Consider the following 14,034-nt stretch of genomic DNA (forward strand, 5'->3'; position numbering starts at 1 on the left):
AATGGGATCGTGGAGCAGACGGCCCTAGAACAAAGAGGAGCTCTTTAACTTGAATCACTCATTTGCTCGCAACATCATACAAAGGACGTTCTTTTTGCTAAAACTCCGTTAGGGCCAATCATTTTACTCTGTAAATGTTCAAAATAAGATTATCATTGCATGTTGCCTTTTGCATAACTTTATATACAATGAGATGCCGGAAGATCCTTTGGAACTTGAGATAACTGATGCCCGTGAAGCTGGGGGTGAAATGAATGTGGACTATGTTTCAAATTTAGAAAGCAATCATATTTTGTCGGCCTTATTAAGTTTCTATAGTTTCTTAAAGTTTTGAAGTCAGAAAGTTACTTCATGGGCAACTTTATTCTTTCATGTAAACAATTCTTTTTATTTGGAGGGATATTACCTTACTATAAACTGGGAATAAGTCCTGCATGTAACAGATTATATTAAGAATAATAATCAGACATTGGTTAGTTAAATATATTTGTTTTCTTCGCTGAGAAGTCAAGCAAGAATTGGAAATAGAAACCAAGTTAACTAAATATAGTCCCATGCAGCGTAGTTAGATTTGAAGACCTAAGATAGTGCTCAACAAAGTAATGCGAAAAACTAAACACAATAGGTTTAACACAAATATTCTTGGACCATCATCACAAATATGTTCAAACCAATAGGTTTTTTCCAACCATCACTACAGTAGACATGCATCATGGGAATGTATCATCCACGACGTCGCAGTAATAAGTCTATCCATTAGCATGCAACATTTCAGCCTATTTTGCAAACCATATCTTACCAAAAGTGGACAAAGTATAACACACGAACGTAACAACCGGCCATGTAAATACTATCACACCATATGTTCGTTATGGCCGTGCAAAAAGTTAGGAAGATTACTTACATATAATAAAGCGATATATTACAGATCAAAATAGAGATCCCATGAATCATTACTAATTCGGGAGTTTAGGAGCAATAGAGGGCACTCCCGGCAAGGCAAGTACTGAGTTTGGGTCACTATCGGAGGCATAATACTCCTCAATCACCTTCCAAAAGTCTCTAGAGGAGTTAGAGCTATCTGATAGTATGTTGAAGACTGTAGGTGGTATGACAATGGAATCATTAGCGTTAACTAGTATGGGATCAACCTCAAGTACGAAGCCTTCTTGAAGGACACCTTGGTCAGCGACAACATGCGCAGGGTTTAGGCCCTGCACCATCACAACTTGCTTATTCGGAACTGATTCACCAAAGCGTACACAGAGGTCTTCGAACATATCCTCATAAGCATTTATGTAGCACTTTGCAAGTTTTTTCTCCTACATGAGTATTAGGTCGTACCTTAGTTAGATTTGGATGTTGCAACAATGGAGAACACAAGTTAAAACGAGCCACTTACCTGGCATATTTCTTCCCAAACATTGTCCACGGCCGTGACAAACTTCAAATTACGATTCCAAATGATGCAGGACAGTGGATTAGCCAGTTGAAGATCTTGTACCTCTCCTACAGCTTCTTCATTCTAGTATATGCCCAATCGGCAGTAACATTGGATTGCTGATACCTACTTCAACAGGCCCATTAAACTTCTCTGAAAAATTGAATAATTGGCGGTTGCTTGGGATGAATTTGTATTAAGGAAGTTGGTGAGGATGGACAGAGTTTGCTTAGTAAATGTCCTTGGAATCTCACCCGTGGTTTGAGGAAATAGGAAGGTGGTATATTTTTAGGATATGCTACCATGAAAAGGCAGAATGTAGCCTTATAGAAAGGATAATTAGATCAATAGCATTTAAGACATTGTTTTTGTACATGAGGGTTTAACCTACTGTGATGGGGACAGATGGACAAAAATTGCATTATCTCATTTGTCAAACTTGTATTAGACACAGGGGTTCATCGAGGCGGTGGATATGAAGGTTGTAAAACACCCCCCATCTTCTGCAAGTGTGTCTCATAACCCTCAGACTAGTCAATGAATCTACATAATTGATGCAGATAGCACCATTGTGTATTGTTTGGATTTCAACATGTGTTGAGTTTTGTACATATCTCTACGTCTGACATAATTTCAAATGAATGCCATATTCATGAGCAAAAACTTACCTCTCGTCATAATTCACTAATTGTAATTGCATATACTATCTAAGAGGGCAAACTAATTATCAATTTGGAATAAGAGGGGTGAATCGGAACCAATATCAGATATAGGGTAACAACTATTAACCTGTTTGCATAATTAAATTCCCCGGTAGGGAATCAAACTCAGGTTGTACCAGCTTTGTATGGGAATGGCCAATTTGTATTAAAAACATCTTAGGTTGTGTAAAATAACTTGGAGTTTGTGTAGCATCAAAGCAATAGGAATCATTATGTATCTGCAACAATTTGTACTACATATGAACAAAGTTAATATACTTGTGCCCTAGACAAATACATTAGTTTCCTCAATTCGAACCACACACCATAGTATGCTCTATGCCAAAATTGAACAGTGTAAAATAGTTGTGCGTTAACTAGTACACATTCACATTTGAGATGCATTCTGGCTTAGAAGAAGTATAATTTTACATACATTATTTGAGGAACACCCAAACAAGTACACATAACACACGCAACCTATCGAAGTTAAGATGTTCTTGAACAAAAGCTTTGAAATGTAGTCAAATACCACTTCAATTGGCTTATGGTCCTAATATGATTTGATTAGCTGTTACAAAATTGGACCAGTAAGCTATTCAAAGACTTAGGACTATAACGTCGCATAATCAAAAAGTACAATGCATTATAATAACATAATAATGAAATGACTATTGATTACAGTAGTAGTTTATTATTAAGAATAAGGAGGTCGCCTAGCATAACATGCAAAACATCAGTAAAGACAACACACCTGTGACGATGCTTGGATTGTAGGTCTACACGTTCCTTAGCTCACTTTATAACAGACTCATACTAGTGCAGTCGAGTCAGCAATTTAAGAATCACCTCTTTACAGCGACGATACATGAGAGGATCCACCCATTGGAATATCCCACAATATTTACCCTATCGTTAATATAAAGTTGTAGTGTGAGCGAATACTGCATGCAATTTTTATGTAAGTTTAGTACAGGAAGACTAATTATTTAATAGCAATATCAATGGGCATATTAGTGGAATATGCCCACATCAATAGAAGTAATCCACCTCAATACTAGGGCATCCGCAGAAACGCCTCTCGGTGTTCGTACTCGTCCATGATGTACAAACAAGAACCTCCCATCCGCACGTGCATATACGAAAAATGTCTGAGTTCGAAGATGAAGCTGTCTGCCTATAATTCGACCGAGCACTCCAATGGTTGTGAGTAGCAGTACTAATGCTAAGGTCACCGTTATCCATTGAACTATTATTTCTATTTCAATAGGGGGGGGGGGAGAAGTTTAGGCGTCAAATTATATGGTGTGCAACATTTGAAATGTAGTAACACTAAGAATTAACATAAAGGTTAGTTGTGCAAAAAATAGTCTGACAGTAGCTTTATGGAGCTTTATGTTGAAGTATTTTGCACAAACATTCAAATACGACTAGATGAAGTGGTGCAGAGTCTTGCAGAATGGGCATACACTGTTTAAGCATTTGTATTTATCATCGTAAGTTATATTTAAGCAAGTAGTTGTGTTAGACAACAGACAACAAAACAGGAAGAACTTAGGATTAGGATGTCAAAGACATGTAGGCCTGACATGTATACAACAGGGACGTCTAACTATTGCTCCCGGTGAATTAGGGGGGATATGCCCCATTCATTTTAAACAGTGATATGTGTTCTACAAGAAAAATTACAGTTTTGATATAGCAGAATACAATTTTCAATCCAATGTTAATGACACAAACCAAAACTGAGTAAAGGGGTAAGCGTGGACCTTGCTGATTTCAAATATTTTCCGCAAATTAGGTATATTGGCTGAAGATATTACAGAAAAAATTTAGTCGAAAAATAACCGGTGAAAATGCAGAAAGGATGGTGTAGATGAAGATGGATCTTAATCTTTTAAGAATAATGAAACTAGAAAAATCAACATAATGGGTGTTAATGTCTTTTTTCAAAACGAGCAACTTATCTACGCTAAAGTGAGGAATATTCAAGTAGTGAGAATCTTTACTTAAGAGGGAGACTCTGTGCTTGGAACTAGGGGTGGGCGAACGGGTCGGGTTTTTCGGGTCCCGACCCGACCCGATCGGGTAAAGACCAATCGGACCGGGTATTTTGGATTTTTTTTACGGTTTCGGGTTACCTGAACCCGACTACTCCCAATCGGGTTCGGGTTCGGATTCGGATATTAAATCCCCACCCGAATAACCCGATCAGGTATCCGATTAAGAAAAGGGCAAATAAGGGTACAGGAGGGATGACGGGTATTTGGACTTTGGTATTCAACTTTCAAGCAAAAAAATCCTCTTCTAGCTGCTGCTGCTGCGCCATTGTTGCTGCTCTTGCTGCGCCGTTGTTGCCGCTCTTGCTACGCCGTTGTTGTTGTGCGGCTGTGCCATTGTTGCTGCTGTTGCTGCGCCGACCAGATGAACTCTCCTTCTTCGCTGCGGCCGCGCCACCCACCAGACGCCGACGACGTCTTTGTCTCCTTCTTCGCCAACAACAATCGTATTTTTGTCAATTTTTAGCATTTTTCTGGGTAATTATTCAACTATTGGAGTTGTTTTGTTGATGTAATCATGTAATAGTTATGTATTTTTGTTGAAATTAGATTTTTGGTTAGTTTTGATTTGTTTTACATTTTGATTTTGAAGATAAATTTGTATGCATACTTAGTGTTTGTTGAAATGTCACATTGACTGCTTATACAAGTGGGTAATTTCTTTTATCAGGGACCTCTTTTAGCTTTCTATTTTCTTTTAGTTTCTCTTTTCTTATTTGAAGTGGCTGCTTATTTGGGTGAATGTGGCATATTAGTTTTCAACTTGGAGATTAGTAACCAAAAGAGAGGACTGTGATGATCCAGACCTTTGTAAACATAAGAAGAATGATAGGTTTCATTTGTTGTGTGTTGCTAGTGCTGTCTTCTGGACACGGATAGCATATCATATCTTAAATTCATCATTTGATCCTTCACTTCTTTCTGTACTTTCCAGCATTTCCTTGAATGTTATCCTTTCAAGAGCAAAACGCTCCAAGACTAATACAACCCAATAAAATGTGATGATCAAGATAGTACTTAGTCCAATAAAATTGAGAATGCAAAAATCCTATTCTATAACCTAAAATGTATACGTCAATTGTTGTATGCCATGTAAAGTATAAGTTATTTAATCTCTGGAAACTCAAGAAAGCAATATGTGTACATTACTTATTGGAATTTGATACTATATAACTAAGACAATAAAGGGATCATTAATTGTGACTAAGACAATAAATTATGACAAGATCATTAATAGCATATTAACTAGTTATAAGAGAAGCAACTAGTTAACTTTTAGCATAATTTTAGCATATATCTCAAAAGTCAAAACTCTAATTTTACATGCAAATATTTCTATATTTGTTCATTGCAAGGTTATGAGAGAAGCAACTCTTAATATACTTTTTTTGTTCTTATACTTTGCAGATTGGAAACATTGGCTTCTCAATATATCTTTCATTAATATAGATGGAATTGGAAGTCAACCACTGTCTCAGTCGAACTCGTCTCCAAATGCCCAAACCATAAATATGGATGGATTGGAAAATCAGGCTAGTGGTGATCATCTTGAGAGTGTTGAGCATTATTTTCATGATAATACTGATAAGGAGTTGGAGGGAGAGGACGAGAAGGAAGATGTTTTAGGTGATTCTAAAAAAAGGAAAAAGAGAGTAGTGGCTTCTAGATCACCGTATTGGGATCATTTCATTAAATTTCATTGTGAAAAGGATAATGTCCAAAAGGCTAGGTGTAAATATTGCAGTAGAGAGATCAAAGCCGATCCAAAAGCACATGGAACTAGACCTTTGAAGAACCATTATGAATCTTGCAAGAAAAAACCCCAAGAAATCACCAGAAATCAAAATAGATTGTCTTTCCAACCAACTCGCGTTGGTGATAGAGATGCCCCTCTTGTTAATTGGAGATTTGATCAAGACAAAACTAGAGAAGCTTTGTGTCACATGCTGGTTGTGGATGAACTTCCATTTAAGTTAGTCGAACATCCTGGATTTAGGCATTTTTTGACTGTTGCATGCCCGATGTTTGTCATTCCATCAAGAAGAACAATAACAAAAGATATTTTCAATATATATGTGAGTGAAAGAGCAAGATTGAAGTCGTTTATTAAAGATCATGCTCAACGGGTTTGCATCACTACAGACACTTGGACATCTATTCAAAAAGTCAATTATATGTGTCTGACTGCTCACTTTATTGATGATGATTGGAACTTGCACAAAAGAATTTTGAACTTTTGTCCAATTATCGGGCATAAAAGTGAAGAAATAGGTAAAGGTGTTGAAAAATGCTTGCTTGATTGGGGTATTGACAGGGTTTTCTCTATTACTGTTGATAATGCGTCTTCCAATGATGGGGCTATCATTTACTTGAGAAAGAAGTTTGAAAATTGGGGGCAAAACATCTTAGGTGGTAGATATGTGCACATGAGGTGTATGGCACATATAGTTAATCTTGTTGTGCAGGATGGTTTAAGGGGTGAGCATGAAACTATCTCCCATATTAGAGGGGCCATCAGGTATATTAGGAATTCTCCAGCTAGGTACAAGAAATTTCAAGAGTGTATTGAATTTGAAAAATTAGAAACAAAAAAATTGTTATCTCTTGATGTACCTACTAGATGGAACTCCACCTACTTGATGTTGGAGACGGCTATAAGCCTTAAGATCGCATTTGATGCTTATGAAGATGTGGATCTCGCCTATAAGACTGATCTTTCAAGACAACCGTTTGATGGGATACCGACTGATTATCATTGGGAGAGAGCAAAGGTATTGGTGAAATTTTTAAGGCATTTTTACAGTCTCACTTTGCGCATTTCTGGTGCCTTGTATGTCACATCTAATCTTGTATTTCGTGAAATATGTGAAGTTGACTTGCTTCTCAGACAATGGTTAAGTAATAATGATATTAAATTAAATGAGATGGCAAGAAAGATGAAGGAAAAGCATGACAAATATTGGGAATCAATTGAAAAGATGAATATGATTTTATATTATGCCGTGATCCTTGATCCCCGTCATAAGTTGGAGTTCATTGAATTTAGCTTTGATAAATTATATGGTGGTACCGAAAAAAGCAATGTGATGAAAGAACAAGTGAGAGATGGACTTCATGAGCTCTTTAATGATTATAAGTTAAGATACGGTCATACTCTTCAAGGAACGCCAGGAAGCCCGGGATCATCATTTAGTCGTGTTTCTTCATCATCTTCCTCTTCAATAGGAACATCTATGCAATATACTGATTATGAGGCAACTCGTACATTCACCATAGAACAAGAGTTCAGTATGTACAAATCAGGTGGAAAAAGGGATCGCATGAAATCAGAATTAGAGAAATATCTTGATGAGGATGTTGAAATGCATAGAGACAAATTTGACATACTCAATTGGTGGAGAGTAAACACCCAAAGGTTTCCAATTCTTTCGAAAATGGCTCGGGATGTATTGGCAGTTCCAGTCTCAACTGTTGCCTCAGAATCTGCATTTATTACCGGTGGTCGTGTTCTTGACACTTTTAGGAGCTCTTTGTCTCCTAAAATAGTGCAAGCACTTATTTGTACTCAAGATTGGATACGAAAAGACTTCAAACCAATTAGCATTGAGGAGGATTTGAGGGAACTTGAAGTAGTTGAGAAATGTACTATTTATTTTTTTCCTTGTATTTTGATTATTGTTCAATTCTATGTGTTCTACTTATATATTTTACTTGTCTGACTATCTTCTATTTTATTGTAGAGTTGACTAAGTTGGGGGTTGATTCAACAATTATTGACATTTAATGGTGCTAACTGCTACTTGTAAATTTTTGACAATGTAATAGAATGGTAGAACCTCATTGTGTAATATTACATTTTTAATTTGTTTGACTTTCTCTAATAGGTCTTCCACTTTGTATGTTTAATGCTTGACAGGTCGAGGACTCGAGGATGAATATGTGATATGAGCTGATTGCTTTTTCAGTCTGTAGGCATTAAGATTTAGGAGGCTTAGCTTTATTGTTGTTACTGAAATGATTTTCAAAAATACCTGATAATTTATGAATGTGAATGAACTCTTTTTTTTGGGTATTTATGTAAAGCTTTAAGTATTTATGTCCATAAATTACATTTTAGACTTACATTGATTTACTTTAGTGAATGAAGTTTTTTTTGAAAATTTTACTTTTTGAAGCTGTCAAAACCCGAACCCGACTGTCGGGTACCCGAACCCGACGGGTACCCGATTAGTCGGGTTCGGGTTCGGGTTCATTTTTTCCCAACCCGACATGTCGGGTACCCGACCCGAATTACCCGAACCCGAAAACCCGACCCGACGCCCACCCCTACTTGGAACTATCGTGCCTCCGGCAAAAGACGATGTAACCTATCCAGTTACACTTCTATAAAGCATCTGAAGATCCAACCTAAAATGCATTGCGGAAGGAAGGTTTGGAAGGGAGGTAAGAATTGCTTACTAGAGGAGAAGGTGGGGGAAGGGGGAAAAGTCAAATCTTCTAATCAGACGAGGGCTTGACGTTTCGTCCTTTATGAGGGACATTTAGGTAAAATGACTTAGGTATCATTCATCGTGTACAGAGTTGTAAACAGATATATTGTTTATTAGGTAGATTATCATCTCAATAAGTAAACCATTTACTAGTATTCTTGTCTCGATTAATGCGGACAGTGATCTAGATCAATCCTATATGCCTCCTAATAAACACGCCCTATATATGTAGAATGGATTAACATCATTAAGTTTTTTTTTTCTTAATAAGTATAAAATTATTATATAGAAATGTTAAATGAGGGTAAAATAAAAAGTTTATATAATGTATTAACAATGTCAGCATTTTCTATCTAAATTCTAATAAAAGGAAATTAGTTGTAAATGGTGAATTTTCAGTAGGAATGTAAGTGTAATTTTTAAATTTTTTTCATAAAAAAATATAATTTTGCATTTTTAAATGGGATGTAAGCGCAAACAACCCTAAATTTTTTACAGTACAACGCTGTTCGAACCCCAAATTCAAAATTTTATTGTCTTAGAAGTTCGAGGTTTTCAGTTAGGATTCAATTATTCTTAAAATTAATGCATTTCTGGCTTTAATTATTCTAATTTAGTTACAGTAATCAGCCCAGGTACTTAAATTAAAATAAAATATTGATAGATTACCAGATTATTGGGCCTGATTACAGTAGCCCATCGAAAACACAATGCCAGCCCAAAAAGATGAGTGTTAGGACTCTTAAATCTGGCTAATCAAGAAGCCCAGATTCTCAAATGGCCGCAAAGAATATTTCAAGAACATCACTCCGCCGTCGCCTTCCTCCTCCGTTCAACAGCCACTACTCCACCGCCACCTCCGCCGCCGAAGCCACGAAGACGGCGGTGTGGTACACTCCGCCGGCGCCTCGCTTCAATCCAATACTCCAAGATCAAGACACTATTCTCACAGCTCTTTCTCAAGCCATCCAAAATTCTCCATCAAAATCTCTGCAAGTCTCCCTCAAAAGTCTGCTTCCTTCTCTAAAGCCACAGCATGTTATAAACCTCATCAGCCTGAACCCCTACTCTCTATCAGCATCCTCTCTGTTTTCTTTCTTCACATGGCTTTCTTCTCCCGGCAACTCGACTTTCCGCCATACCCTCCATTCTTATTGCACTATGATCCACTTTCTTTGCACCCACCAAATGTTCTTGGAAGCCAAAAGTTTACTCGAAGTTGTAGTTTCGAGGAAAGGGAAAGATTCGGCGTCTGATGTTTTTGCCGTAATTCTTGAGACCAAAGGTACCCAAAAATCTGATATTTATGTTTTCTCTGGGCTGATGACTGCTTACTTGGATTCAGGGTTTGTCCTTGATGCTATTCAATGCTTTAGGTTGGCTAAAAAGCAGAAATTTCGGGTTCCCTTTGATACTTGTAGGAAGGTGCTCGAACATTTGATGAAGTTGAGGTCTTTCAAGTTGGTTTGGGGATTCTATAAGGAGATTTTGGAATGTGGGTATCCTGCAAGTTTGTATTTTTTCAACATTTTGATGCACAGGTTTTGCAAAGGAGAAGAAATGAGGCTAGCCAGGTCGGTTTTTGATGGGATTAGAAGATGGGGTTTGAGGCCTAGTGATGTCAGTTTCAATACATTGATTAATGGTTATGTCAGGCTGGGTGATTTGGATGAAGGATTCAGGCTGAAGAATGCTATGCAAGCAAGTGGAATTCAGCCTGATGTTTACACGTATAGTGTTCTAATCAATGGGATGTGTAGGGAGAGAAGAATGGATGATGCAGATGAATTGTTGAATGAGATGCTTGACAATGGGTTGGTTCCGAATTATGTTACTTACACTACGTTGATTGATGGGCACTGCAAGAATGGGAGGGTTGATCTGGCTATGGAACTTTACCAACAAATGTTGAACCAAGGGTTAGTGCCTGATCTCATCACGTACAATACGCTTATTAATGGGCTTTGCAAGAAGGGAGATTTGAAGGAAGCACGATATCGTGTTGATGAGATGAGTGCAAAGGGATTGAAGCCTGACAAAATCACATATACTACCCTTATTGATGGCAGTTGTAAGGAGGGAGATTTGGAGAATGCATTTAAGCTTAAGGAAAGCATGATTAAGGATAATATTGCGCTTGATGACGTGGCTTACACGGCCCTTATTTCTGGTTTGTGTCAGGAAGGGCGAGGAGTTGATGCAGAGAGAATGTTGAGGGAAATGTTGAGTGTGGGTCTGAAGCCTGATGATGGAACGTATACAATGATCATAAATGACTTCTGTAAGAAAGGAGATCTTAAGACGGCTTCCAAGTTGCTGAGAGAGATGCAAAGAGATGGACATGTACCATCTGTTGTCACATACAATGTGCTTATGAATGGCTATTGCAAGCAAGGGCAGATGAAAAATGCAAATATGCTCCTAAATGCCATGCTAAATATAGGGGTTGTTCCTGATGATGTCACGTATAACATCCTATTGGAATGGTACTGTAAAAATGGAAACCATGAAGATGTTTCTAACCTGCGTAGTGCAAAAGGGCTTATTCTTGACTATGCTTCATACACGTTGTTTGTCGGCAGCTTAAGGAAAGCCCCGAAATTCCATTCAAAAAGATAATGTAATCAGGAAAAAAACTGTATCGAAGCTTTTTCCTACTACTTGGATCCTCCCTAAAGAAAGCAGGTTCAATGCTAAAACTGGATTCACTGAAGTTATGCAACATTTGTTGCCTGATACGAGTAACATATTTGCTGCCGTCCAGGGAGTTTAGTGTACAGGAGGAATAAAAGGTCAATATTAGAGCAGCACTCATTATGTTAACTTCTGATATGCTTGAGAATGTAGAGCTATTTGGCAAATCATGCTTGTTAACATGCTATTGTTAGAACTTGCAACAGGATCATAGGTACTTTGGCACTCGAGATTTTGTGGTGCATTTTGTTGTATATACTGTGATTCTTGCCCCTTTTGCCCAGAACAATAGATGGTTGCTCCTTTCCAACTGAGGTTTCATGTCATCAACTTAGTTCGTGGATACGTGGATACATGCTGTGATGAAGTTTTATTCATCTCTGCCCTTTTAGGACCACGTGGGAATAGATCTCATGTATTTCTTTCTCTAGCAACAAACTAAATGAGATTTCTAGGCAGTTGAGCACAATATAGATTCATATCCACAGAAACTAGGCTGATCTTCTGCTTTTGTCGGTCGAGATTCCTTGTAGTTGTGAATGCAAGAAATGATAGAACCGGAACTGATCTGATTAAACACAGTGGTTTAGTTGCTGGTTGAGATCATCAGATGCTGATCCTTTCACGAGACAAAAGCCCAGTAACAGAAGAGTCAGTCTCGGTGCCCGTTCCTCATTCAGAGGAACGCTTCTCTTCCATCTTAAACTTTTGGCAGAACCATTAATTTGTTGCAAGTCCTAACTGCCTACCGAGTTTTCTGAATTGAGGCGTCTTTTTGTTGTTATACGTTGATGCAGATGTCATATCTTACACACTGGAAATTTATACAACTGCATGACAACTATTTGTTGCTTACAGAGGGAATATTACTTGTCGCATATTACTTTCTTGTGCAACGCAAGGACACTATATCCAGTTTACTTTCTAGAGTCGAGCTCTTGCTTTCCTAGTATTCTTGACTGACATTTATGTTTATTGAGTGTACAAAGTTGAGCATGCCTAATTTTGGTTACTCCTTACAACAGGGCAGTGGAAATTTCTTGGGTACGATGTTGCCCTATGTGTTGATTATGACTGCTGATCCATACACTACTTTTGTGTCCTAATCTCTGGTGATCCAGCAACCCTTTACATGTCCCGGAAATTGCAGTTACATGATGAGAATGTCTTCTTTGTCTCCATAAGCAAATGAAAAATCGAAAAGCAAATGTATGCAGTTTTCTTGACCGGTGCATGGTTGTAGAGTTTGACCTTCATCAGCTTAATTATTTAATTATTATTAAAAAAATAAATTATATAATATAATTTATTTGAAATATATAATAAAAATATGTCGAGTCATGGATCACATTCGCGACTCAACTTAAAATTTTTTTTTTTAAAAAAAAAATTCTTCATGTCGTGGATCAATTCCACTCAATTCCACGACTTCATGTGGTGGAATTGATCCAACCTTTTACTTTTTTTTTTTTTGTTTAATTGATTGTGTAGAAAATGTGCCGGGATTGTCAACAATAACTATATAGTTCATTGTATTTTATTTAAAATTGTATAAACAAAATATACACTATTACATTTGTATAGTTCATTATATTTTCAAAATTAATACAATTTTAGTATTATGATTTTTTAAATTTTATTATGTTGTTATAGATTAATTGAATATAATTAATTTATAAAAATACTTGATCCACGACACTACTATTCGTATCTCTACACGTCCTGGTCAAAATCAAACATCACGTATTCACAACGAGATAGATTGTCCGCAAACGCGTAAGAGGCAAAAAATCCAACAAATAGATTCTTCTACACAATCAATTGTATTGGTGCGGGGTTATCAACAATAATTGTATACTTTATTGTATTTTTTTAAAATTGTAAAAAGAATATACACTATGACATTTGTATAGTTCCTATTTTTTTTAAAATTAATACAATTTTAACATTATAATTTTTTTAATTTTAATATATTGCTAAAAATTAATTAAAATATAATTAATTTATAAAAAATAAAATTACAATAAAAAAAAAAGTAAAAAGGTGGATCAATTTAAAAAATAAGCAAAATTATAATTCATGGTTCACAATGATTTTGATCGGTTCTCCAAAAACATGAATGGAAGTCTGAAAAACATGGATGGAAGTCTTACAAAGATTAATGAATTGAGTTAGTTGTTAGATAGCTGTTAAAATTAAAGGGGTATTAATAATATTTCAAACTACAAGAGTGTATTTTTAATTATATCAAACTTTAGGTGAACTCATTGTAATTTACCTTCTATTTGATTTAATATGTATATGCTATGTGTACAATGTTTTTTAAATAAATGTATTAGGCATAATAAGATCTTTTATTGGTAAATTGGCTAAATTCTGCATTATATTATTATAATCAAATAAGTTGTTATTTCTTGATATAACATATTAGTTTAATTCTAAATAAAAATTTAATTTTTTTTAATATTCTTTTTTTAATCAAATTACCCCCGTCTTCAACATAAATAGCCTAAAGCCTGAATCTTTCCTTGTCTTGAGTCTCTCGCATTCGATTTAAGCTTAGAAATTTCCCAAATGTCTTCTTTATATGCTAGAAAGATGAAGGCCAAGTAAAGTGTGAAGCAATCCCTTGATTTGAGATACCCTTC

General features: G+C 36.3%; 1 protein-coding gene across 1 annotated transcript; it reads left to right on the plus strand.

The window, feature by feature from the left end:
• LOC105167751 (putative pentatricopeptide repeat-containing protein At1g09680) lies at window positions 9,447–11,700 on the plus strand. Its single transcript, XM_011087570.2, has one exon. It carries the CDS (start codon window positions 9,470–9,472, stop codon window positions 11,309–11,311), a length of 1,842 nt encoding a protein of 613 aa, XP_011085872.1. The 5' UTR covers window positions 9,447–9,469; the 3' UTR covers window positions 11,312–11,700.

This window comes from Sesamum indicum, linkage group LG8 (assembly GCF_000512975.1).
Source record: "Sesamum indicum cultivar Zhongzhi No. 13 linkage group LG8, S_indicum_v1.0, whole genome shotgun sequence".
Taxonomy (NCBI): Eukaryota; Viridiplantae; Streptophyta; class Magnoliopsida; order Lamiales; family Pedaliaceae; genus Sesamum; species Sesamum indicum.

Excerpts from the sequence above, each read along its gene's own strand:
- LOC105167751 (XM_011087570.2), top strand. The coding sequence starts at position 9,470 with ATGGCCGCAAAGAATATTTCAAGAACATCACTCCGCCGTCGCCTTCCT.